We start from the raw sequence: 25970 nt of genomic DNA, 5'->3' as shown, positions 1-25970 counted from the left end.
TAGATAAAGTCCGTAATGAGAGTATTAGAGAAAAGGTAGGAGTGGTGCCAATTGAAGATAAGTTGAGAGAAGGGAGATTGAGGTGGTTTGGTCATGTGAAGCGTAGACATACGGAGGCTCCAGTTAGACAAGTAGAGCACATTAGGTTAGAGGATAGAAAGAAAAAAAGGGGTAGACCTAAATTAACTTGGAGGAGAGTAGTACAACATGACTTAGAAGCATTAAACATTTCTGAGGATTTAACCCAAAATCGTTCAGAGTGGAAAAAGCGAATCCATATAGCCGACCCCAAATTTTTGGGATAAAGGCTTAGTTGAGTTGAGTTGAGTTGAGTTTTGGTGTATAGCTCTTCATGGCAAGAACACTTAATTCACTTGGAGAAAGTTTTTCAAGTTCTTCAACAATAGTAACTGTATGCTAAACTCAGTAAGTGTTCATTTGGGAGGTCAGAAATTGAGTACTTGGGGCACATAATTTCTGGTGAGGGGGTTGCAACTGACCCTAACAAGATCAAGGCAATGGTGACTTGGCCTGTAACTACCTCAGTGAAGGAACTAAGGAGTTTCTTGGGACTGACTGGGTACTATAGGAAATTTGTCAAAAATTTATGGGATAATCAGTAAGCCAATCACTGATTTATTGAAGAAAGATGCCTTTAATTGGACTACAACAACTCAACAAGCTTTTGAACAGCTTAGAAACACTATGTCCACAGCACCTGTATTGGCTCTCCCTGATTTTACTAAACCCTTTATAGTGGAAACTGATGCTAGTAGCACAGGGATGGGAGCTGTGTTGCAGCAAAATGACCATCCCATAGCTTATATTTCAAAAGCCTTTGGCCTTAGGACCAAGGCTTTGTCAGTTTATGAAAGGGAGCTGCTGGCTATTACTTTTGCAGTAACTAAATGGAGACACTACTTGGAACAAGGGCCATTTTTTATCAAAACAGACCATGAAAGTATCAAGCACTTGTTGGAGCAAAGACTTCACACCAATTTACAAGTTAGAGGAGTTTCTAAGCTACTGGGACTACAATACACCATTCTTTATAGAAAAGGGCTAGAAAATAAAGTGGTAGATGCCCTATCCAGGAAACCTGCTATTGAAGAAGGGGAAATTTTTGCACTTCAGTCCCTTGTTCAACCTACTTGGATGTCTCAACTGATTGCTAGTTATGAGGGAGATGTTCATGCTGTTGAGTTAATTTCTCTTTTATCAATTGATGAGAAATCTCACCCTGGTTACTCTTACAATAATGGACTGCTACTCTATAAAGGCAAGCTATATGTGGGCAGTAAGGGGACTTTGAGACAACAGTTATTGTCCCTCTATCATAATTCTAATTTGGGAGGTCATTATGGTATTCATGGCTCATATATGAGGCTTAGTATGCATTTTTACTGGCCTGGAATGATAAAGGCTGTAATGGAATGGGTGAGGGGTTGTGACACTTGTGCTAGATGTAAAACAGAACACTGTGGTTACCCAGGCTTATTACAGCCATTACCTGTTCCAGCAAAAGCCTGGCAACATGTCACCATGGACTTTGTGGAGCAGCTTCCCAAATCTAGAAGGCAAGATACAGTATTGGTGGTTATTTGTAGGTTCACCAAATATGCCCACTTTATTGCTTTGCAACATCCATTCACTGCTTCCCATGTTGCTCAATTATTTTTAGATAATGTGTTCAAACTCCATGGTACTCCTTCTACTATTGTTTCTGATAGGGATAAGATCTTCAAAAGTCTATTTTGGAAGGAATTGTTTAAGTTGATGGGGGTTAACTCTTTCTTATAGCACTTCTTACCATCCTCAATCAGATGGTCAAAGTGAGAGATTCATTCAGAGTTTGGAAGGGTATTTGAGGTGCTTATGTTGTCAGCAGCCTCATTCTTGGTGCAAGTGACTTCCTTTAGCTAAATGGTGGTATAACACCAATTTTCATAGTTCTTTACAGATGACTCCTTTTGAGGCTCTATATGGTTACCAACCAGCTCCTTTACTTCTTTTTTAGGGGACAATTCTTCAGTGGAGGCTGTTGCAGAAACTCTAAAGGAAAGGCAGCATGTATCTCAGCTTATTGAAGATAATTTGAAGAAGGCACAGAATAGGATGAAGCAATATGCTGACAAGAAAAGAACTGAGAGGGTGTTTGAAATAGGTGACCGGGTTTATCTTAAGTTACAGCCCTATAGACAGAGTTCCTTGGCTGTTAGAAAGAATTTTAAACTCTCAGCTAGATTTTATAGCCCTTATCAGGTTCTAGCAAGAATTGGGACAGTAGCTTACAAACTCAAGTTACCTGAAAATGCTACCATCCACCCTGTCTTTCATGTATCCTGGCTTAAAAAGAAGATTGGGGAAAGTACTGTGGTTGTGCAGGATTTACCTTCCTTCCAGGAAGATGATGTTATCATTGCTCCAGAAAAAGTCCTAAAGACTAGGGGGTTCACCAGGGATAATACACGGGTACTACAAGGGCTAATCAAATGGGCCACTTTACCAATTGAGGAAGCTACTCGGGAAGATCAGACCTTTCTCTTAGCTCAGTTTCCAGAATTCGCATCTTCTTGGGGACAAGAAGATTCTCCTGGGGAGGATATTGTTACGTACTATAGAAGAAGGAAGAGGAAAATTGATAAATAGTTAGTTTGTTGGGGTTAATTGGAGGGAAATGTTGTAACAGCTTTTGGAGGGAATTACTTGTATTAGTTGAATCAGTTGCAACTAACTGTTCTGTTTGAGTTTGTTAGGAGGCAGTTACTACTTTGCCTATAAAAATAATAGACACTACCGTAATCAATTCATTTAAGGAATCATATTCAATAATAATTTCTCTCATCTCTATGCTCTTTTCTCTTCTCATCTTGTTCTATTCTTTTCTCACTTAATCTTATTGTTTCTCTTATGTTCTCTGAGAATTCTGTTTCAATCTCCTTCCCTGAGATTGATTCAGACCTGTTACTTTACAGTACCTTTCCATTCATATTAAACAAATCCTAACTTCCTTAGAACCACATGAAATGCGATGCAATTTCACCTTTGTTCATCAAAGGGAGTCACCAAACAGATAATAAAAGAATAAACTAAACAGAAAAGAACTTTATCCCACATGAAAATCCCCATTTTCCTTCTTGAGATGTCCATTATAGTTGTCTGCTCTAAAAAGTCAATAAACAAGATATAATAATTTATGAAATCATCCTTTCTTGTATAGAGCATATAAAAAATGTTTAAACTTCACAAGTTAGTAATCATTAAGGGAAAATTTTGGAGATGGACAATATTTAGCTTGGTTGTGAAATGTGAACATTCTAAATCATTTATAAAGGGAACTCCAAAGTGGAGAGGTTAGCATTTTATTTACCTGGCATGGTATGAAAAGAACTCGCTGAGCACCACGTTGGTGTGCAGTAAGGTGTCTTTCAGCAAGACCCGCCGTGATATGGCGGAAGTTACCAACATCATCAACCAAATTAGATTTCTCCAACCTCTGGCCAATGCCATGAACCATAAAAACAACATGACGAACAGGAACCTAGACCCAAAAAAAAAGATTAAATAATATCCAATCAACAAAGTTAATGACGCATTATAATATTAAAAGAGGAACCTTCATGCAGAGGAAAAGGAAAACTATTTATTTAACAAAATTACAGAGAAAAAAGCTACGAAGTCTGAATGCATATAGCTAGAACTAGGTTAAGTTTATGTGCATACTGCATAATATTAAGAAAAAAAAATCATGTTCTCTCTTGATCATTTCTCCACTTGAACATACAAAAGTAAAAGATTATCAGCCACATTATTTACAAAATTACAACCAAGTAAAGGTAAGTAATCATTTCACACATAAAATGGCCTTGCTGCAAGGGTCTACAAGAATCACTCCATTTTGAAAAGAAGCAAAAGAGTATCACTCCATTTTGAAAAGAAGCAAAAGAGTATCAGTAGAATTAACAGCATAAAAACAACAATAACTCCAATCCATGGAAATACATGGTCTCTGAATCAGTACGACAGATGATTCAAACAATCCCACAAGTGCGGGATGCTTCGTGGTACTGGGTCACCCTTCTTTTTTTTAATAATCTATTTTACAAATTTGTTTTAACTCTGTTTATTAACACCGTTAAGTTGGGTTTAATTGGATTGAGATTAAATTGTGACCGGCTCAATTGACTGCAAAAGAATATCAAAGGCCTATTTGACTATTGGACCTAAGTTAATAAGCCAATTTGGGCCTTGGGCCTAAAATTTTTTATTAAAAGAAAGGAAGACACTACAAATTTCACTAAAAGAATTCCTAAGCATAGGTCATACATACATGACAAAATAGTCATTTACTGAAACTAGCTTGAATCAACACAACATGCAGAATCAAACATTGCACACCTGTGAACAGTAATCATCAATTTCTTCCTCCTGCTGTTGTCGAAGCTCATCCTTCATAAAAGAAAATGATTGTTAACAGAAGTAACAGTTACACTTTATCAGCTAATAGGCTAGCTAAACTAATTTATGAACTTTTACTTTCTTTTTCCTATTCTACATTATAAACATGGTTTCCAAACCCAGCCCGGTTATTGAATTAGAGAAGGCAGAGGATTAAAAGTTTAAAATTCAACCAAGATTGAACCAGAGAGTTTAACCCTTATACTGTTAATATATATTTTATAAAATTAACAATCTCTTAAAAATAATAATAGTTTATTAGTATTACTATAATTAGCAGCTTGATATTTTTTATAAAAAATTAAATTTCAATATGAAATATTTTTAAAATTATTTTAAAACATTTAGCTGAAATTTTAAATCTTGCAATAATAATATTTTATAATAAAAAAACTTAGAATAAAATTTTTATAATAATAAATTTATTTATACTATACTCAACTCAACTCAACTCAACTAAGCCTTTATCCCAAAAATTTGGGGTCGGCTATATGGATTCACTTTCTCCACTCTGAACGATTTTGGGTTAAATCCTCAGAAATATGTAATGCTTCTAGGTCATGTTGTACTACTCTCCTCCAAGTCAATTTAGGTCTACCCCTTTTTTTTTCTATCCTCTAACCTAATGTGCTCTACTTGTCTAACTGGAGCCTCCGTATGTCTACGCTTCACATGACCAAACCACCTCAATCTCCCTTCTCTCAACTTATCTTCGATTGGCACCACTCCTACCTTTTCTCTAATACTCTTATTACGGACTTTATCTAGTCTAGTATGGCCACTCATCCACCTTAACATTCTCATCTTTGCAACTCTTATCTTAGATGCATACGGCTCTTTCAGTGCCCAACACTCACTACCGTATAACATAACCGGTCGTATAGCTGTACGGTAAAATTTTCCTTTCAATTTATTAGGAATCTTACGATCACATAAAACTTCTGTGGCACGTCTCCACTTCAACCATCTGGCTTTAATCCTATGACTAACATCCTCCTCACATCCCCCATCTACTTGAAGGACTGTGCCTAAATATTTAAAGTGATTACTTTGGGACAGTACCACTCCATTCAAACTAACTCCTTCCCTATCACCAGTTTGGCCTTCACTGAACTTGCAATGCATGTATTCTGTCTTCGTTCTACTTAACTTAAAAATTCAATTAACACACTAATAAAATAAATTATTGGCACCACTGTTATGTAACGGTAATGGCCGTTACCTCAATATTCAACTAACAAAAAACACATGCATGTAGTGTTTTCTTTATTTTTTTTTATTCTCTGTGCCTGTTCCGGCCTTTCAACTACTGTTTCTATGACATTTTCTCTCAAAATTTTACCAAAATTTCCGCTTCTTTCAATAAATCTCTACCTTATTCTTATTTTTAAGGAAAGATCATCACAAATATCTCTATTCTCCACAACTACTTCTTGCAAAAGGTGAGTATTATTCTTTATATATATATATATATTTGTTGAAGAAAATTTTGTTGATGTTAGGTTTGTTGTTAAATTTGTAACATGAAGCATTGGTTTGCCTGATCTATAGGTTTATGTGTTTTTTTTCTAATTTGAATTATTTTCCAAAATTAATTTTACTAAAATAAATTATTAATTAATGTTTATTCTATAATCGCGTATATCAGTTTTCCTTGCATCTACCAATATCTACTCATTTCATGAATTTTGCAAATTTTTCAAAAAAATTTGCATAGCACTTAGCCGTTACCATTATATTACGACCGCTATAGGCCTATTTTTGCGACTCATGACCGCGGCCGTGGATGCAATTTAAAACCTTGTAAGCCGGTCATTAGTATGGTTCCCGCTTAAACCAGTCCAACCGACTAATCCAATCTAGTTTTGATAACCATGGTTATAAACCTTGTTTTATTGAAACACATGCCACCTAATTTTGCTTAGGTGCGATGCTTAGCCTCAAGCAAGCATCTACATTTTAGAACTTGCACCTTTCACATAGGCTCCACTAGCACTTGCCACTTAAAAGGGCCTAGGGCTTATAACAACACTATAGCCACTCATTGCATTTTTCTTTCTTGTTTGCAAAATTTTGAAAGTTGTTTCCCAAAATGGATGCTAGAAAATACCAAATAGATCCCAAGCAAGCATAGACATGTTAGTTCCAACAAGTATATTTCATTGGCATCAATCAAATAATTACACATGAATCTAATCTTTACCCCTTGTACAGAAGCACATGCACTCAAGAAAAGTGTAAGGACCTTATTCCACCAAATGAATCCAAGAATAGCAATTCCTACCATTAGTTATGGCATAATAAAGGCAACTAAAGAACTATAACCATTCTGACATTTTACATAAAATGATGAGAGAAAGATTGAGCAATGAGGATATGTAGGAAGAGCAGCTGGTACAAGAAGTTTGCTGTCATGTATAAATGCCATTTTTTGTGAACAATAAACAAAAGGTAGCTTGCTTTCTGCTACAACAGACGTAGAAAGAAACCTGGGTTGGTTTTGCTGAGTGAGATGCTGAAAAACCACGCCTCAACTTAATTCCACTTCCACTTAAGCTAATGACACTTTTAAAACCAGAAGCATCAACATTAAGCCAAGCTTCCCATGTATTGTCTTCTCCCGTGAAAAGTGCATGAAGTCCCTGCATGGCACAGCCCATCATATTTGATGTTCACCATATATTTGTGTATGCACCAGATAATAACAATCTAAAGAATGAAATATCCTTTTCTACAGCATTACTCACTGGAGTAGACCCTTGCAAATCAATACGCGCTGCAAAAAGCCCTGTTGGTTGAAATGTTCTCCGACGCCAAACCTAAAGCCAAGTCCAAAGTTGAAGAAATGGAGAGAGAAACCACTTAAAGCTTCAAAGATGCAAACTTAAACATGCAAGTTTACAGAAGATCATCCTTTCTCCAGCATACTTCTACACTAATGCAAACTCTCACGTATAAACTTTCTTTAGAATTACAGAAATTCTGTGGCAAGAATGAGTAATGTGTTGCACCCACTGTGTCAAATTATTTAAAGGAATAGATGGTAGCACTGAGCCAACCTGGCTGCAATATGCAGTCTCTAATTGTTCTGCAACATCTTCACGAATGGGCAGCCAATCAAGGCCCCCTTTACGAGCAAACCAATGACCCCTTAAAACACGCCGATTTTCTCCATTCCAATAAACAGGAAAACAATGTCTCTTCACTAGATCTACCTGCAAAACAAAAACATATCAGTTTTGGAAATCATCATAGTGCTTTAAATTTTACATCAAATTATGGAATAACGTGCCAAATTTATGAACATGAGAAACCAGTTATGAGTGAATATAAACTTGTATGATAATAATATAAATCTTGATTAAGACAACTATGCGAGAACCAGATTCCTTTTATGCCATTGTTTCATTGGACACGTAACAAAGAAATTAAATTTAAATACTAAAGGAAAAGGATCAATACAACAGAATGTGAAGAACAAATTAGCTGTTCCAGCTTCAAATAACCAGGAAAAGAAAAGAGAGAGAGAATGGAATATGAGATGCCATGCGGTAAAGAGCCAAATAAATTCCCATACATCCCAAATTTGCCAGCATAATATCAATATTAGTTACAAGATCAATAAACTATACCATATTTGGTATGCCAATGAGATTAGATCTTTTGGAATTGGTAATTTTTTTCAATTGAGGGCCAATCATCACATGTAGTTTAAACAGCTTAATCACACCCACAGTTCATTCCTCATTATATTAGACGAGATAAGGAAACAGCACACAGAAAAGGATCCCTCCTTAGTTTAAAATAAAGAAGAAAACTTTGGAAAAAAATTCTTTAATAAATCAATCCAAATCACTACACCTTGCACAACTCCAAGGAACCTTCCCACTTTCATCTTTACAAAAACTCCCCAAAATAAATATTCAAAGAGACTCCAGGGCCCAGGTGCAAAAATACTATTCACTAGTAATAGCAAGTGTCATGGCCTAAATATTCTAAGTGACAGAACAATGCAAATGCAAATATCTATTAGTCCCACCACAGAGAAATCAAAAGATATATACAAGAAATGACAATGCCATTAGGTCTTAAACTTGCAATGAACCATTATTTTCAACTATTAAGTATTACCAGCCAAACAAAATGTTTAACTTAATCCCACTATGAAATTAAAGTGCAATTCTGGCTCTGCACCTGTCCTAATATTCCATGATACTTGATGCATCACATCCACTTATCAAGACACCAAAATCATGTCTAATAGTTTCCATAAGATGCAACAGTTATTCCTTCACTGTCCCTAACAAAGCAAATCGTTATTTTGAAAGAAGCAATAACCCAGTCGCGGAAAAAGTTAAGTTGTTTGGTGAAGTGACATTAAATTAGCCAGGTAATCTAGTCAAGCAGCGTGGTAATCGCCGCTACTCATCTTCCAAACAAAACACTCTTATCAACCTTCTTTGATAAGATAAGACACTATTAAAGAGAGAAAAGAATAAATAATTATAATATGGGGGATAAGGTCCCATTCCCTAAATGAGATAAGATAGAAACACAAATCAATGAACCAAAAACCCTCCAATTGCATTAGATGTCAGGGGAAAAGAAAACTTTTCAAAATCATAGAGTCATAGACTCGTATAAAAATGAAGAAAAATAGAGCACTGCTCTCCAAGCCAATACTAAACATCACATCCATATCCGGGGGCCTTGACAAAATAACACAGAAAATTCAATTGCAGCAATCTGACAGCTCAAATCTTAAATAATACTTGCAACAAGGGATTGAAAATGAAAAGGGCAGTTTGAACTCTTGCCATAAGATACATATAACAATAACAATTACTAAGCCTTAATAATTAGCACTTGTAGTTTATTAATAAAAAAAATAAAAATAAAAAAACAAAAAACACACTAAGCCTTAATACTTAAACTAGTTGGGATCAACTATATGGATCCTTTTTCACCATTCAACTCGATTTGAAACCAATTCCATATCAATGTTCAAAAATTGTAAATATTTTGATATTACTTTATTTCACCTTATTTTAGGTATCCTCCTTTCCCTCCTCATTCAATCTACCACTAATTTATCATATTTTTCGTATTGGAGCATTTGATTGCCTATGTTGGATGTAACCAAACCATCTTAATCAACACTATCTCATTTTATCCCCAATATGTGCTACATGCACTCTCAGACAGATGTAATCATTCTCAATCTTACCCATTATCGTAATTCCAAACATTCAACTTAACATCCGCATCCTGTCACACTCATCCTATAGATATGTTGTACCTTTGACCAACACTCACTCTCATATAACATAGTTAGCATAACCATAGTTTTATAGAATTTACCCTCACCTTGTCAGGGGTCTTACAGTCGCATCACACACCAGTAGCACTCCTCCATTTCATCCATCTTGTTTTGATCTTATGAATTACATTCTCAATTGCTCCATTCTTTTGGATGATTGAAACTAAATACTTGAATTGGTTCCATTTTGGCACCAAAAATCCATCCAATTGAACCTCTCCCATAGCTAAATTCGCAATGCATATATTCCGTCTTACTTCTACTTAACCTAAAATCCTTACTCTGAAGAGATCTTCTACACAACTCTAATTTTTTATTAACTTCTTCACTAATTTCATCCAGTAAGACAATCATCTGGAAATAACATGCACCAATGGACATTATCTTGAATATGACTGATTAGCTCAACAACAACTAAGGAAAATAGGTACGGAATCAAAGTCGATCCCTAATGTAACCCATTTTCATGGGAAACTCATTTATATCCCCTCCCACTATTTTTACACTTGTAACCACCCCCTCTTACATGTTTTTAATGACATTTATGCATATTTGATATTGACTCATTTCTTCTCCGCCAAAGAACTTCTCTCAGTACTCTATGACATGCCTTTTCTAGTTCAATGAATACCATGTAGAGATCCTTCTTCCGCTCCCTATAAATTTCCATTAGATACATGCTTCTCTATTATTTACTACATAGATGGAAAATGTGTAAAGATATGCAACTACATAAAGTAAATGAAAAGCAAAGCTTCCCTCTCAAAAAATTTGTGCATTTTACATCAGAGTCAGACATCTATATCCCTTTGAAAATACAGACAACATGCACCTTGATGAATCTTTAAACCTCTCCATGTATTAGCAGTCATTAGTTCAAATGAAATAAGAAAGTAATTACCTATTTTTGCCATAAATCCCACTACATCTCCATTTTTTTGACTTCCCCCACTCCCCACACTTGGCCAAAAACATTAATTAGATCATAAACATTATCAGGTCTACCTAAGAGCGAAAAATAACAGCATTAAAATTGTACATTATTTTCAGTGTTCTCTGTTTATTGCAACAGTTGATTACCAAAAAAAAAAAAAAAGAAAAAAAAAATCTGCTCTTTTTACATTTAGATCTAGTAGTCCAAACACTTGAGAAAGAAAACACCCCTCTCCAAAAATACAACTGAAGGACAACAATCTGACCTTTTAAATCAAAAAATACAGTCAATCTTTTGCCCTAGACATAGCCATCTTTGAGACTGAGGTTACTTGGACATCATTCACATCCCTTATTTCCTCTTCTGCCTAGGAAGTGGATTTCCACCATATTTCATTTATTCTCTGTCTTTGTCCTCATTTAGGGATGTTACAAGCCCTCCTTGTTCAAAATTAAATTTACCTTATGGTCAAACTAACCCTTGTCCATTTAAAGAAAGAAATCTAAAAAAAAAAAATACCTAACAGAACTTTAGATTTCCAAATTGTTTCTGCATGTAAAAAGAGTGACTACAATTCACTTCCTGTTGTTAACTTATCCCTCAATAACATCGTTTTCTACATTTGAAAGTTTAGCTTTCATTATGGTTTGCTTTCCGGTTGGCAAAATATAGTATCAAATAGAACCCAAGAAAAAGACAATTGAGAAATTACAAAAGCAAAATCAAGGATGAGAAAGATGAAGAATACCTCATAAAGTCCTCCTTTTACAGCCACACCAACTCTCTCTTCATCCACTTCATACAATTGAGTTGCCTTAGCACTTTCTATAGAGGGTGCAGTTTTTTGCATATCGAGCTTCTTACTGGATGAAGGTCGACTCCTAGGACCTTCACTACAATCTGCATATTCTTTCCACCAACTAGAGAGTAATTCTTCCTCTCTCTATAATGCATGTCCAACAAAACAAAAAGTAAACAAATCAAGATATTGCATTACACTGATCAGACATTCCACTTTCTAGATGCACAAATTATTAGAAATAATATGTAAATGAACTATTTCAATCAATATCAAAATAATGCATCAGTACTATTAAAGAAAAGCTACCAAATTAAAAATGTGTCCTGCAGTCTAAGATACATGGGGTTAGATTAAAAATTTAACCAACAATAGTCTTCAAAATGCTCACCTGCAAGAAAGAAGCCTCTATTGCAAGAGAATCTCTCATGCCAAAACGAAAATAATCACTCTTTCCCACTATCTCCGTGCGAGGAATTGAGGCAGCCAACTCTGTAGAAACACTAAAATAGCAAATTTGAGCAGTTTTGCTTTTCCTTTTTCACTTTAAACAAAAACTATCAAAGCTAATCAGTACAAATAAACAAAAAAAAGGAGAAAAAAAAAATTCAGCTGATTGTAGCATTTCAATCAGGCTAGAGCATACTCAACCAAATAAAGAACCCATACTTACCATTCTCAGCCAAAGGCACCTTGCAGAAATACCATCGAACATCGCTTCCATCAGAGGGACTCCTAGTCTGTGCCAGGTACTTCTGACGGCCTTTGGAATGCTCTATCACATCCTCCAATCTCGCAATGTTCGACGGGGTATTCTTCAGCATATCAGGCGATGTCTCCTCCGAAATATCCGGATTTGCTATGGAATCCGCCATTCCAAAGCAAACTAGTAAAATGGGTAATCTTCAAAATGGCCTAAGGAAAGGGATTTGGCATATCTAAACTGTTTGAGAAAGTATCAAATGAGGTTTCTTCAAGTTATCTAAGTGCAGATTCCCAGTGCAAATTCACCTAGAAAATAAATAGACTATTGCACAAAACTCAGGCCCAGGCTTACGATATCGGCAAATTATCAAATGGGATTTCAAAAAATAAAAAATTAAAAAGCTCCAAAAACACGTAAATTAAACAAAACCCAGCAAAGAAGACAAGATGAAATTAAATGGTTCAGTAAAATTGGAGGAATTGGAACTGGTATTGTCAAAACCCATGTAAGAGAAGATATTGAATTCGAGAGAATTTTGGAACATAACGACGCCTTGAATGTCACGTTAAATCAAAACCTGGTTAAAAAAAAATTAAATAAATAAACTATTATCAAATCCGACTAATTATTAGCTGTATCTATATTACTAAAAAATAATACTCTTTTATAAAAAAAAAGTTAAATTTTTATTATAATATAAAAAATAAATTTTATATAATTATTAAAAATAATACATATATACTAAATAAAACTAATAATTTCTTATCAAAGCCGATGTCTGTAAAAATTAACTGTTTAATTTTTTTTAAAAATCTAATTAAAATGTCCAACGCTTTATTTTTGCGTGAATGAAAAGCAAAGGTTTTTAGACCCTGTAACATGTTATAAAAGTCCTTGACTTTAATCAATTTGTTAGATTTTGTTAATGAAACATTAATCAAATTATTTTAATATAATTAATATAATTAGAATTATGATGATTAAGTAAAATAAAAATTAAAATTATAAGAACTAAGAGGGTGGGTGGTTATTTGAGTTTATATATTTATCAAATTAATTTATAAATTTTAAAAATATATTAATTTATTTATTTATAATAATTTTTTATCATATAAATTAAAAAAAAATAAGTTAATATTTAATTTTTCCTTCACTTTACACTTTGATACTTATAAGTTATTGCTTATAAATTAATTTAATAAAATATTTTACTATATTATTTTTATTTAATTTTTAAAATTTTATCATAAATTTTATTTAATATTTTTTATTATTTTAATAATAAATATATTTATAAGTTATTTTTTATTAAATATATAAATTGTTTATCAGTCAATAATAAATATTTTACTAAATATGTATTTATTTAAAATTTTAAATATTTATAAATTTAAATTAATTTAAATTAATTTAAAATTAATTAAGTTAAACACTTTCTAAATTGAATAGATATTTAAACAAAAATAAGTTGACAAAATTTTGTAACCGATTAAAAATTTTAATTTTATAAAATATATTAATATTTTAATAGGCTTAAAAAATCAGAATTAAACAATTAATTTTAATAAATTATGGTTACCTTATCGGAAGTTACCCGAAAAGACAAAATGCACCCTTCATACACTTATAAGATTTTAAAAAATAAGGTACCCTTTTTTTAATTTTATTTTTATAAAAATGTTATGAATTTTATTTTTTTTTATTAGATCTCTGACGCATTTGTGATCTTACTTTTGACATGTTTAAATAAAATAAAATTAATTTAGCATACAAAACAAAAGGCGAAACAAAAATACTAAACTCATGAAAGTGAATGACAAACAGATTAATATATACATTCTCTCAAAAAAAATACTAATAAACATATATATAAATAAATAAATAAATATATAAAATAAATTCTCTTTTGACATATTAAAGTTTTAATATATAAATATATAAAATTTATACATAAAATAAATGATGTTATCATATATCTCAACGTTTTTAAATCCAATATGATTATTAAATTAGTTAAGATAAATAATTAAGAATATGAGGTTCAATCAAAATTCAATTGGTATATTATTAAATAAATATTAAATGTATGATATATTAAATATTGATTGGGCTAGGTTTTTAGAAGAGGTCACGATAGATAAGTTGTTTGATCAGCGGTGAGCAAAATTTGATTTTAATCGAAAGATGAAATTAAACTTATTTAATTTTATTTTTTTATATTTTAGTTTGGTTTCAATTATTAATTTTTTCTAAAAAAAAAAAAAGACTGATTTATCAATTTGATTTGGTTAATTCATTAACCAAACTGAAGTTACTTTCAAATGATGTGCCATTTTGGATAGATGTACAAAAGAACCTAATTTGTTTTTACTCTCTTTCTCTTTCCTACCCTTTGTTTGTTTGTTTCTTTCCTACCCTTTGTTTGCATCCTTAATTGTGCAAGGCTAATTTCTTTTATATTGTTTGAAAAAGTTATTAGGATATGAGTGAAATATAATTTATCTGTTGAATTAAAAGAGGAAAAATTAACATTGTACCCTTATTTTTTTTTATTATGTTTAAGTTAATTACTTAAATATAAGTTCATAACAATTGATTTTGGCATTTTAAGAGGACATTACAATAAGAAAGATTTTGAATTTTTGTTAAAAAAATTTTTATATATTCAACTCTCAGTGGATATATATAGTTCCTAGAGTTTCATGTTAATGTTAAGGGAAAATTTTCGATTTTATCTAGTGAAATCTATGTTCTATTAATAATTAGGCAACTAAGCTAACATTAGGGCAAAAGCACTTTATTATTTTGCATAATTTTAGAATAGGACAAATCATACGAAAAATTTAAACTATTGTGTGTTTTTGCGTTTTAATCATAATATTTCAATTTTAGTAAAAAAAAAGTCAAAATTGAAATATTTGTAAAAATTTTATCCAAATTTGAAATGTAACATTGGGAGAATGTGTCTATGCTAAGAGGCATGCCACATAGCATATGTTATTATAAAAATGTGGGACCTACTTGACACATAATAAATAATTAAAAAAAAAACTAATCTCTCTCTCTCTCTGCATTCTATGAGAAACAAGTCTTTATGACATGGTTTTGGCACTCAAATCCTCAACTCTTGCAAAAAGTCCTACATCGCATGTGTATAAAATCTTTCTTGGCTTCATTGCTGCAATCTGCTAATGCCTCCTCCATTAGTGGCCCTCATCATCATTAAGGCTAAACTTGACGAAAACTCATCAAAGACGTTGATTGAACTCCTATTGGGGCCTACCACTAACCCAGGGTTGAAGAGTAAATATCTTGTTATTGATTTTGGTGGCATTGGAGGAAAAATTCTTATTGTAGCCATAGCTCAAACCCCTTGTAAGGAATGTCTTCATTTTATACCAGAACCAACTTTCTTGTAGGTTTTCACTTAGTCAGTTTTAATAAAGCAAGAACAAACAATGGAAGACAGATTTTACATGGTTCAGTAAGATTTGCTTACATCCACGGTAATGGATATGTCACACAGTTTATTCATCATGTCTGACATGGTTTTATATACAAATTCTATATATGAGAAAGATCAGAATTTTATCTTTGCCATCAAAGTGAGATCCTATTTTATAGGAGATGCAGCTGTCATGTAGTTAATATTGATTTGAGATGATTGTGCTCCAGTTATGTGCTGATTTTGTGGCTGAGAGAATATTGAAATTGGTATTTCCTTTTTATGCTCTCGCAAGATGGATGGTCGTTCCACGACACCTATCTTGTTTCTATGATCCAAAAATTGAGAACTTGAAACAATTTTTGTTAGCGAGTCCGCAAGCTGGTTAGCAGATGGCACATGTGTGACTTTGATGTTATTCGCTTGAACCTGATCCCGTACAAAATGATAGTCAATAGCCACATGCTTCATTCTACTGTGGAAAACAGAATTCTTTGTAAGATATGTAGCTCCCAAGTTTTTGTAAGATATGTAGCTCCCAGGTTATCACAATAAATTGTTGGTGGTACAGGTATTGATATGTGAAGCTCTTTTAGGAGATGAGATATCCAATTTATCTCTGTTATAGTATTTGCCTTGTATTCAGCCTCAGCGGAAGAGTTAGCAATTGTTCGTTGCTTCTTGAAGGACCAACCGATAGGAGAACCTCCTAGAAGAATCAAGTATGCTGACATAGAGGATCGATCATTTGGATTACTTGCCCAGTCGGAATCAGAATACCCATGAAGAGTCAATAAGCTTCCCGGCTTTAGAGTTATACAGTGAGCATATGAGCTTTTCAAATGTCGCAGAATCCGTTTAGCATACTACCAGTGTTATATGGTAGGCTTATGCATGAACTGAGATAGTCAATTTACTGCAAAAGCAAGATCTGGCCTTGTGAAAGACAAAAATTGAAATGCACCAATAAGTTTACTGTATTGAGTGGCATCAGTGGAAGAGGTGCCATTATTGAGTTACAGTGTAGCTGTCAAAGTTAAGGGTGTCTTAACCCCTTTTGCATCGATCACTTTGAACTCCTGTAAAAGATCAGTAATGTATTTCTTTTGAGATAAGTGTAGCCCATTGCTAGTCTTGCTCACTTCAACACCCAAAAAATAACTGAGAGAGGTAAGATCTTTCAAAGAAAACTTCATTGATAAGGCCTCATACACCTTTATAATTTCAGCTTGGGAGGAACCTGTTATGCTAATGTCATCCACATAGATTAACAGGTATAGTGTAATTAATGATTCATGCAAAATAAATAGAGAGGAATCCATTTTGGAATTGTAAAAATCATATGAGATGAGAAATGTACTCAGCTCAGTATACCATGCTCGAGGCACTTGATGAAGGCCATAAATAGCTTTTGTTAGATGACAGACATGACTCCGATATGTTGGATTAACGAAACCTGGTGGTTGTTCCATAAACACATATTCAGTGAAAGTGCCTTGTAGAAAGGCATTGTTTACATCAAGTTGGAAAATAGGCCATCCAAAGTTTGTAGCAAGAACTAGAACAAGACGAACTGTGGTTGGCTTAACCACTAGACTGAATGTGTTGTTGAAATCTACACCTGGGCGTTAGTGATAGCCCTTAGCAACTAAACGTGCTTTATATCTGTCTAAGGAACCATTTGCTTTATCTTTTATGTGGTACACCCATTTGCATCCCACAACATTTTGGTTTGAATCCTTAGGAACGAGAGTCCATGTTGTATTACAAACAAGTGCATCAAATTCATCTTACATCGCAGCTCACCACTTTTGTTCTTTAAGAGCCTAAGTATAACTTCTAGGAATAACAGCATGTTCACAAGAAACTGTTAGTGCAGAATAATCAATGGGATGCCTGGGCTTAAAAATGTTATGTTTTGAACGTGTAACTATACGGGCAGGCTTATTGGCACATACCTCAACATTCGATGGAGCACCTTCATCCGAGGCATGTGTGGGCATCAATGGACTGGCATTAGAGATAATAGGTATGGATGATGAGGAGTAAGGAGTGTTACTGGAGGAAGTTTGGGTTGATGTGGGTTTGGACTTTGGTTGTGGGTTAGAGGTAGATGGTACAAGAGGCATTTGATCATCAACTGAAAGAGTTGGGGTGGTGTTATAAGTTGGTAGAGTAGGTTTTAGAGAAGGTATATGGTCAATCCAATGAGTGACAAGATCCTGTGGTAAAGGTAGAGGAAGTGTTTCTGTTCTTTGGAAGGGAAAAATATTTTCATTGAAAATAACATGACGAGAAAGAGAAATTTTAGAAGTCTTAGGATCAAGGCATTTTTAATAATGATGGGAGGTCGAGTAACAGAGGAAGACACAAGGGATAGACTTGGCATCAAGTTTTTGGTGGGTGTTTTAGCCAGGGGTAACAAAGGCAACCAAAGATGCGAAGGGCTGAGTAAGTCGGTTTTATTTTAAAGAGGGCCTCATAAGGGGACACATTGCAAAGAATAGATGTGGGCATTTTGTTTATGAGATAAATTGTTGAGTGACAAGCATGTGACCAAAAACGAAGTGGAACAGAGGCTTGGTGTAGCAAAGTGAAGGCTGTTTCCATAATACGACGGTGACGACGTTCTGCAGGACTGACACGTTGAGGTGTATGAGGGGGAGAAAAGAGGTGTTGAATGCCAAGATTGAGTAAAGTTGAATGTAAACCTTCATATTCACCCCCACCATCAGAATATACAGTGAGTATAGGGACAGCAAAATACTTCTCGACCAGAGATTTAAAATGACAGAAAATTTTTGTGACTTCAGATTTTTGTTTGAGAGTAAACAACCAGGTGTACTTGGTAAAATAATCAACAAAAATAATGAAATACCGACAACCATCTGAAGCAGTTATAGGAGCCAGACCCCAAACATCTGTATAAAGCAGTTCTAAAGGACGAGAGCAAGTAAAACTCATTTGATCAAAAGGTAGCCTGTGAGCTTTATTACAAGAACAGGAATTACAAAAATCTAGTCTTTTGGATGAACTAACTGAAGGAGTGAAAGCATGAAAAACACAAGTTTATGTCATTGAATTCAAAATTTTTTCACCTAGGGTCACATGCATCATGCAAGATTTATTTTTTTATCTATTTGATTTCAATGATAAACAACATATTAAAACTCTTTTAATATGTTATTGGATCTTCATTTGCCATTTAAGATTTTAGAATTAATCAGATTAATTTTAAGAACCCTAGATTAAATCAAGAACAAGTGCACTAATCTCTTGATGCACTGCAGTGTGTTTGTCACCTTTGAGATTCGTCTTTAGGACACCATATGTTGTCCCTCTAGTTTGTCCACACCAAGATCACCTATGACAGCCCTTGAACAACTTCTAAATCTTTTTCTATGAATTAGAAAATCAAGTTTTGTCTTTTAAGAGATTACAGATGTAAACTGGACACTAGAAACGATTTCTAGTATTTTTAATTCAAGATATTGTTTGCTAATCTCTTTGAATTGATGAGAGATGAAGAAGAAGAGAGGGAGAGACAGCCAAGGGGTGGCGGCAACTTTTAGAATACAGCAGCTTGTGTGTTTAGTTCTTACATCCTTACACTTATATAGCTAGGTCACCACTTAAAACCCTTGCCACATGTCACCTCTTGATTAGCTCTAAGTTTAATTGACCCAATCACATTATGCCAAGTGTCAAACATATATTTAATCTTGATTTTAATCATCTTACATGATTAAAAGACATATGGCAAGCTTATGTGTAGTGCCATGTGTCACCACCTCATGTTGCCACATGTCACCCTGTGAAATTACCAAAATGCCCCTGTGTCTTAATTTTGAGTTCTCAACCCAAAATAATTATTTCTCTTCTTCTAATCAATTTATATCAAATATAAATTAATTAATTAATCTCTATTAATTAATTTCTCATTAATTAAATTCATATTTAAACACTTTAAATATAAATTTAACTTATACTATACATCCAATAACCTAGATTTGGTTTCAAGCCATGCTAGGGACTTTGCAATCTAATTGCAAACCAAACCTATTTAATTAATCAATTAAACTCTTTAATTAATTAATTAAATCACATTTAATTTGGTGATTACTTGTGTATGTGTGTGACTTATTAGGCTCATCACTAATTGGCAATGAGACATGATATCAACGCTTAATATCATTAGAACTCTTTATTACCATAAATGATTTTTCTAAATCATTTTATGCACCTCATAGACCATGGTTAACACCTAGCATAGCATGTCATGGCCACCCAATCAGTAATAAGGTTTACCTTAAATGAACCTATAATCATATGTTACCATGCACTAGAATCTCTCTATTACAAAATCCCAACTCAAGCTGGAGTCATGGTTTATGTCAAACCCCATTTGCTATGAATATTATATTCTCTTTTAATTCCAGTTCTTGATTAAAAGATTTTTCTCATCAGAAACTCTTTTCTGATTAAATCTATCTGTCCTGGCCAGGAACTTGAAACATCAAGAATAATTAAATAAACATAGGATTTTATCCCTATTTACTTAGAGGAACAGATTCCATCTTGATCAATACCTATCTCCATATATAACTAGTAGGAGCCAACACATGCCCATATACCCATACACAGTACAAGTATGAAAGCAGTATCAAACTCAAACCACCTATATACAAGATAACTGTGCTATCTCAGGTCTAAAGATTATATGCACTAATATGATTTATGACAATGCATTGACAGGAGTAAACTCCATGTGCTTGTCATAAGTGTCACTGGTTTAACCTACTTATCATGTATAAGTACCTATCATGTTTGTTATATGGTACGAGACTCACCATTCTATCTTATTTATATCTCATATAAATAACTTGGGAACAAACATGAATACAATCTTTCTGGATAAGTCATGTCCTTATTGTGAAGTATCCTCGATTGTGAACCTATTTATGATACTTTGTATTAGAAATATTGTCACTCATATTCTTAACAACTTAAGAATAGAATTTCTAACAAAATATCAATGGACCTTTTCTATTATACATAAATATATTATGTAAACGGAAAAGTGAAAATGCCTTTTATTAATAAAACATGTACAAGATATATACTAAATGATATGCTCTAGAGCATACTACTAACACTAACAGGTAAATTTGAGGTAGTAAGAACATGTTGAAGAACACGATTATGAGGATGGCCAAGACGACAGTGCCAAAGTTTGGTATTGGACTTACAAGATACACTGGCAAAGAAAACTCCAAGAAAGAATGTGGTTGCCATGCCAGCCCATTCGTATAACCCTGCTTTATTCTGGCCTCGAGTGAGAGGTGCCCCCGTTATCCGATCCTTTACAACAAAACAATCAGGAAAGAATTCAACCGTCACATTATTTTGTGAAAAAATTTGAGATACAGATATTAAATTCTGTTGCATGGATGATGCACAAAGTACATTATTCAACTTAAATTCACCAGAAGAGGAGTGCAAGTGGGTGGTTCCCACATGTTTTATTTGAATACCCTTACCATCACCAACAGTTATCTCATTAGTACCATTGTAATCTGAATAAGCTTGAACGTTCTGTGGATCTAAAGTAACATGATGAGATGCACCAGAGTCCATTATCCATGAATTTGGTAGCTGTCTTGTTGTTCTTGCTACAAAATTAGCCCTTGCTTCCATGGCATTATGAGATCGTGAGCGGCAAATTTTTGTTGTGTGTCCATACTTATCACATAATTGACACTGAACTCTGGAGTAATTTGAATTAGTAGCATTGAAATTCTAATTGCCCCCTACATTCTTGCGTCCCACAGCAGAATTATAACCATGAGAAGTATGCTGTGATCGTCGGCCTCCGAAAGTACCACGGCCTTTCATACTACTACGGCTAGAATTGTTGTGTTGGCCATTTTGGTTGTCCTTGTGACTATGCTGAATCGTAATTGGTGATGAGTGTTTGGCTACAATATCATGAATCAGAAACACTTTGTGGCTAGACAATTTATCAAACAATTCTTCAAAAGAAATAGGAGTGTCTCTTGCATGGATAGTGGCACTTATCTCTTTATCGGCTGGCCCAAGACCATTGAGAATTTTGATCATGAGTTCTGCTTCTCCTAATGGTGAGCCAGCAAGGGAAAGTTCATCAGATATGGAACAAATTTCTTCGAGATATTCTGCAATTGTCTTGGTATGCTTCGTTAGGCTATTGAGTTTTTCTTGCAAACTATAGATCCTTGATTGAGATCGATTAGCATATGTGGTGACAAGTCTGTTCCAGGCTTTATTTGCAGTAGTAGCAGAAGCCACCAAGGGAGCAATAGCAGGATCAACTGACACCATGATGGCATTGCGTATTAGATTGTCTTGGCATTGCCAGATTTTGTGTGCTACATTTGGTATCCGCTTTTGATTGTCGAAGAGATACTGTGGGGGATAGACATGGGAGCCATCTACATAGCCTATTAGATCATAGCCAAGAAGAAGAGTTGTGAGTTGTGCTTGCCATGTGAGAAAATTGGAACTGCCTTTCAGTTTTATGGGAAGCCGAGAGATAGGATTCAAGGTAATCAATGGTGGGTTTTGGTTGTCTATTTGAGCAAAAGGATTGGTAACTTGTTGTGAGGTGGCTGATGGAGAAGAGGTTGAGTCATCTGCCATTGTTTGTCCTTGAGAAAAAAAAAATAAAAAATGCAGGACTTTAACTTTATGGACAGGGCTTGTTAGAGCAACTGAGGCTCTGATACCATAATAAAGCAAGAACAAACAATGGAAGACAGATTTTACGTGGTTCAGCAAGATTTGCTTACATCCATGGTAATGTTTGTGTCACATAGTTTTTTTCATCATGTCTGATATGGTTTTATATACAAATTCTGCATATGAGAATGGTCAGAATTTTATCTTTGCCATCTATTTTATAGGAGATGCAACTGTCATGTATTTATTATTGATTTGATATGATTGTGCTTCAGTTGTGTGCTGATTTTGTGGCTGAGAGAATATTGAAATTGGTATTTCCTTTCTAAGTTTTACGTTGGTCGTCTTGGATACTTCCTCTAGTTCCTTCTCCTCCTCCACCACCTAATGAGAACAGACCAAACCATTGTTCCTTCTCTAAGCCTAAGCCAATCGTCAATTGTGAGAGAAAATCCATATCACATGCTTGCTCTTTAGTTTTTGGCTTGTGAATAGAGCCCAAATATGAAATGGGTATTCTCTTCTCTCTTGAATTTCTTGAATTCTGGGTCTTGAATGTCTTTTTCCATTTCAAGTTATTGCTCTTGAAGATGTTGTTTACTTTCTTCAATTTATTGCCTTTCGTTTTCTATCCTAATTCTTTCCAGTTTTTCTTCCATTTCTCTTCTAGCTAGAACTTTTAAGAAATTAATGTTATTTAATTCTCTTTCTTTCTCTGCTTTGAACAATTTGTCTTTCCTGCAGAAAAGATTTTCCATCTCCTCTTGCCTTTCTTGTAAATCATTCTTAAGTTCACTCTCTTAAAGCTCAAACTCATACATCTACAAGGATGTCCTCGTGGTTCCCCTACCAACAACCTCCAAATGTTGCATCCATTTAAATTAAAAAGAAGAAGAAGAAGAAGAGAGAGAGAGAGAGAGAGAGAGAGAGAGAGAGAGGTAAGGAGGACCTTATACTATTCTTAAGAATTACAAAAAGTGCTTCTCTCTTAGTATATAATAATAACAATTAGAGATGGTCTGAATCGGGTAGCTCATTGTATTGCTAGGGCTACTTTTTCAACGTCTAATGAAGCTGGATGGAGTTTTTGTCCCTATTGTTATATAACTGTGTGTGTATATGAGCATCGGGGACATTAGTTTTATCAAAAATATCCTTTATTTTTTTAAATTAATTATAATTATATTTTTATTATTTAAATTAATTTTAATATTTATATAAATTTAAAATTTTCAATTTTAAAATTCTTAATTATACTTATATTTAACTTTAATTAAATATAAAATTTTATAAGAAGTAATTAACTAAAATAAAAAATACAATTAATTTATAATCTATAATATATATATATAAATATATGAAAAGGGATGGACATTAGCATTGTCAATAATGCTCTCATGATTTATATTACTTATATTTATAATTTTTTATTATTTAAATTAATTTTAAAATTATTTTCTTTTAAAATAAATTTAGAGTTTATATTTATAAAAAATAAGAATCCTAATGAAATTACAAACTCAATTTTAATTTAGATATATTATAAATATATCGACAGCTAACGCATAGTTAATAAGGATTCATGGAGTTTAAGTCCCATATGGACTTCAAGGTATATCCTGATGGCATATTCCGCATGCTAGACACGATTTTTTTTTTTTTTCATTTTATAGGTTCCTTAACTAATTAGATTTCTTATGATTGTTAAAAAAAAAAAAAAGAAAAAAAAAGCATTATTGAGAAAATCATATACATTGATTTTTTTTTTAAATATGTGACCAAAATAACTAATATTATATACACTATTATTTGAGATGTGAGAGATGGTATTTTTTTTTTCAGATTAATTATTGAGTTATTAGTAAAATAATTTATTCTTGAGGAATAGTATTAAATAGAAATTTTATATTAATTGATATTTAAATAATAAATTTGTATGTTATATTAAATAGTGAATATGCAAATATTTAAATTAAATTAATTATTTTTTAATTTGCGTTTATTACATCTTTCTATATTTATAGAATTTAAATATGTAGACGACATTTAAAGTATGTAAATGAATTTAAATATTTTGTATAATTAAAACATTAAAATGTAAATTATTTAAAAATATATTTGTGTATATATTAGCAGTGAAAAATTTATAAAGTTATGGTAATGTTTAGGGTTAATTGCTAAAAAAAACTATGAAATTTGTTTATTTTTGCAATTAAACTTTAAAGTTTGCATAATTATCAATTAAATCCCCATGTTTAATTCAATTCTCAAATTTACTCGACCATTAATAAACTGTTAGTATGTGGTGCTTGGTAGGTAATTATAATGGCTTTTGTTTTGACTATTTTGATTAGAAGTTATATTTTATAAGTTTGTTGATAGCTAATCTTAATGGACAATTGATTAAATAGAATAATTATTCTTTTGATTAAAGAGAATAATTATTTTTTCTTTCAGGGGTTTGATTCACCTTATAATGACCCGAAAAAGGAGCTACTGACACATTTGCTTCAGCAAAGAGAGAGTTAATTTTAAAGAGAAAGTTATAGAGTTTGAGAAAATTAACAACAAAATCAATGACAAATCGATACAGCTTAATGAATACTATGATTAAAATGATACACTAATTAATTATTTGCAGAACAGTGTTAAAGTATTGATAAAGACAAAAAAGTGTAACAGAAATTGACTTATAATTTCTTGTTTATTGAAATATACTAATAGTTCATTTACTGTAGAGTCAATTTGAGACATCAATCAAAAGTAATGGTTTAATTGGCAATTATATAAACTTTAAGGGTTAATTGCAAAAATTGACAAACTTTATGGTTTTTTTTTTGCAATTAACCCTAATGTATATAATTTTTTTCATATTGTGTTTAAAGTAATTAGAATTTAAAAAATTGACATAAATAAAATTTTAAATTAGATTAATTATTAAGTTAAAGGTTTTTTTTGGTAATAAAAATTTAGTAATTGTAATAAATATGCACATAATTAATTTAAAATATATTTAAATAATATAAGTTATATAAATATTTGATAGTGATTATATATATATGGGGTAAATTATTTATTAAATAATATTTATTAAACTTTTTTGGATGTCAAATTTTGCATCAAAATGTTTAATTTTTCGGTAATAGAAGTGAAGGCTTTTTTGGTCTGACATCTAAAAATTTTAATGAATCAGTATTAGAATCTTAGTTACATTAGAAAAGAGAGATTGTTGTTCTTTGTTTTTTTTTTTTCTTCTTTGTAATCTCTGCTTTTTATTACAAATTTTCTTCTATGTTCTTCATTTAATGAAGCAAATTTAATATTATGAGTATATTTTAATTCTTAAATATCATAACTCATTTCTTCTATTAAAAGTCGATCATTTACATTATCTACATAAACAACGTTAGGCAATAGAAGATTAAAATCAGCAAGAGAATGACTATTTTTATTAAATATACTTTCTAACTCAAATAGTATGTTATTTTACAAATAACTACTTAACATTATTAAATGTTCAATATTTAATATTTGTCTCATTTTATAAAGTATATCATCACCAAAATTTATCAAACAACTTCTTTGCATCTA

At 32.6% G+C, this 25970-nt stretch overlaps 1 protein-coding gene across 2 annotated transcripts in view; it reads right to left on the bottom strand.

Annotated features, from left to right (window-relative positions):
• LOC110669910 (phospholipase SGR2) overlaps positions 1-12813 on the bottom strand; it is a 38638-nt gene extending 25825 nt beyond the window's left edge. Inside the window, exons 1-8 of one of the 2 annotated variants that reach the window (XM_058138732.1) lie at positions 12185-12813; positions 11903-12003; positions 11461-11655; positions 7518-7673; positions 7206-7277; positions 6948-7100; positions 4399-4449; positions 3371-3541 (exon numbers count right to left, since the gene is read on the bottom strand). In XM_058138732.1, coding sequence (XP_057994715.1) covers positions 3371-3541; positions 4399-4449; positions 6948-7100; positions 7206-7277; positions 7518-7673; positions 11461-11655; positions 11903-12003; positions 12185-12386 — 1101 coding nt within the window. In that variant the 5' untranslated portion in view covers positions 12387-12813. Of the gene's footprint in view, positions 1-3370; positions 3542-4398; positions 4450-6947; positions 7101-7205; positions 7278-7517; positions 7674-11460; positions 11656-11902; positions 12015-12184 lie in introns of both variants that reach the window. The other variant, XM_058138733.1, reaches the window with a different exon arrangement.
• Positions 12814-25970: the final 13157 nt, after the last annotated feature.

The sequence above is a fragment of the Hevea brasiliensis genome, chromosome 16, assembly GCF_030052815.1.
Source record: "Hevea brasiliensis isolate MT/VB/25A 57/8 chromosome 16, ASM3005281v1, whole genome shotgun sequence".
NCBI classification, from domain to species: domain Eukaryota; kingdom Viridiplantae; phylum Streptophyta; class Magnoliopsida; order Malpighiales; family Euphorbiaceae; genus Hevea; species Hevea brasiliensis.
This window is presented reverse-complemented; position numbering and strand designations above follow the sequence as displayed.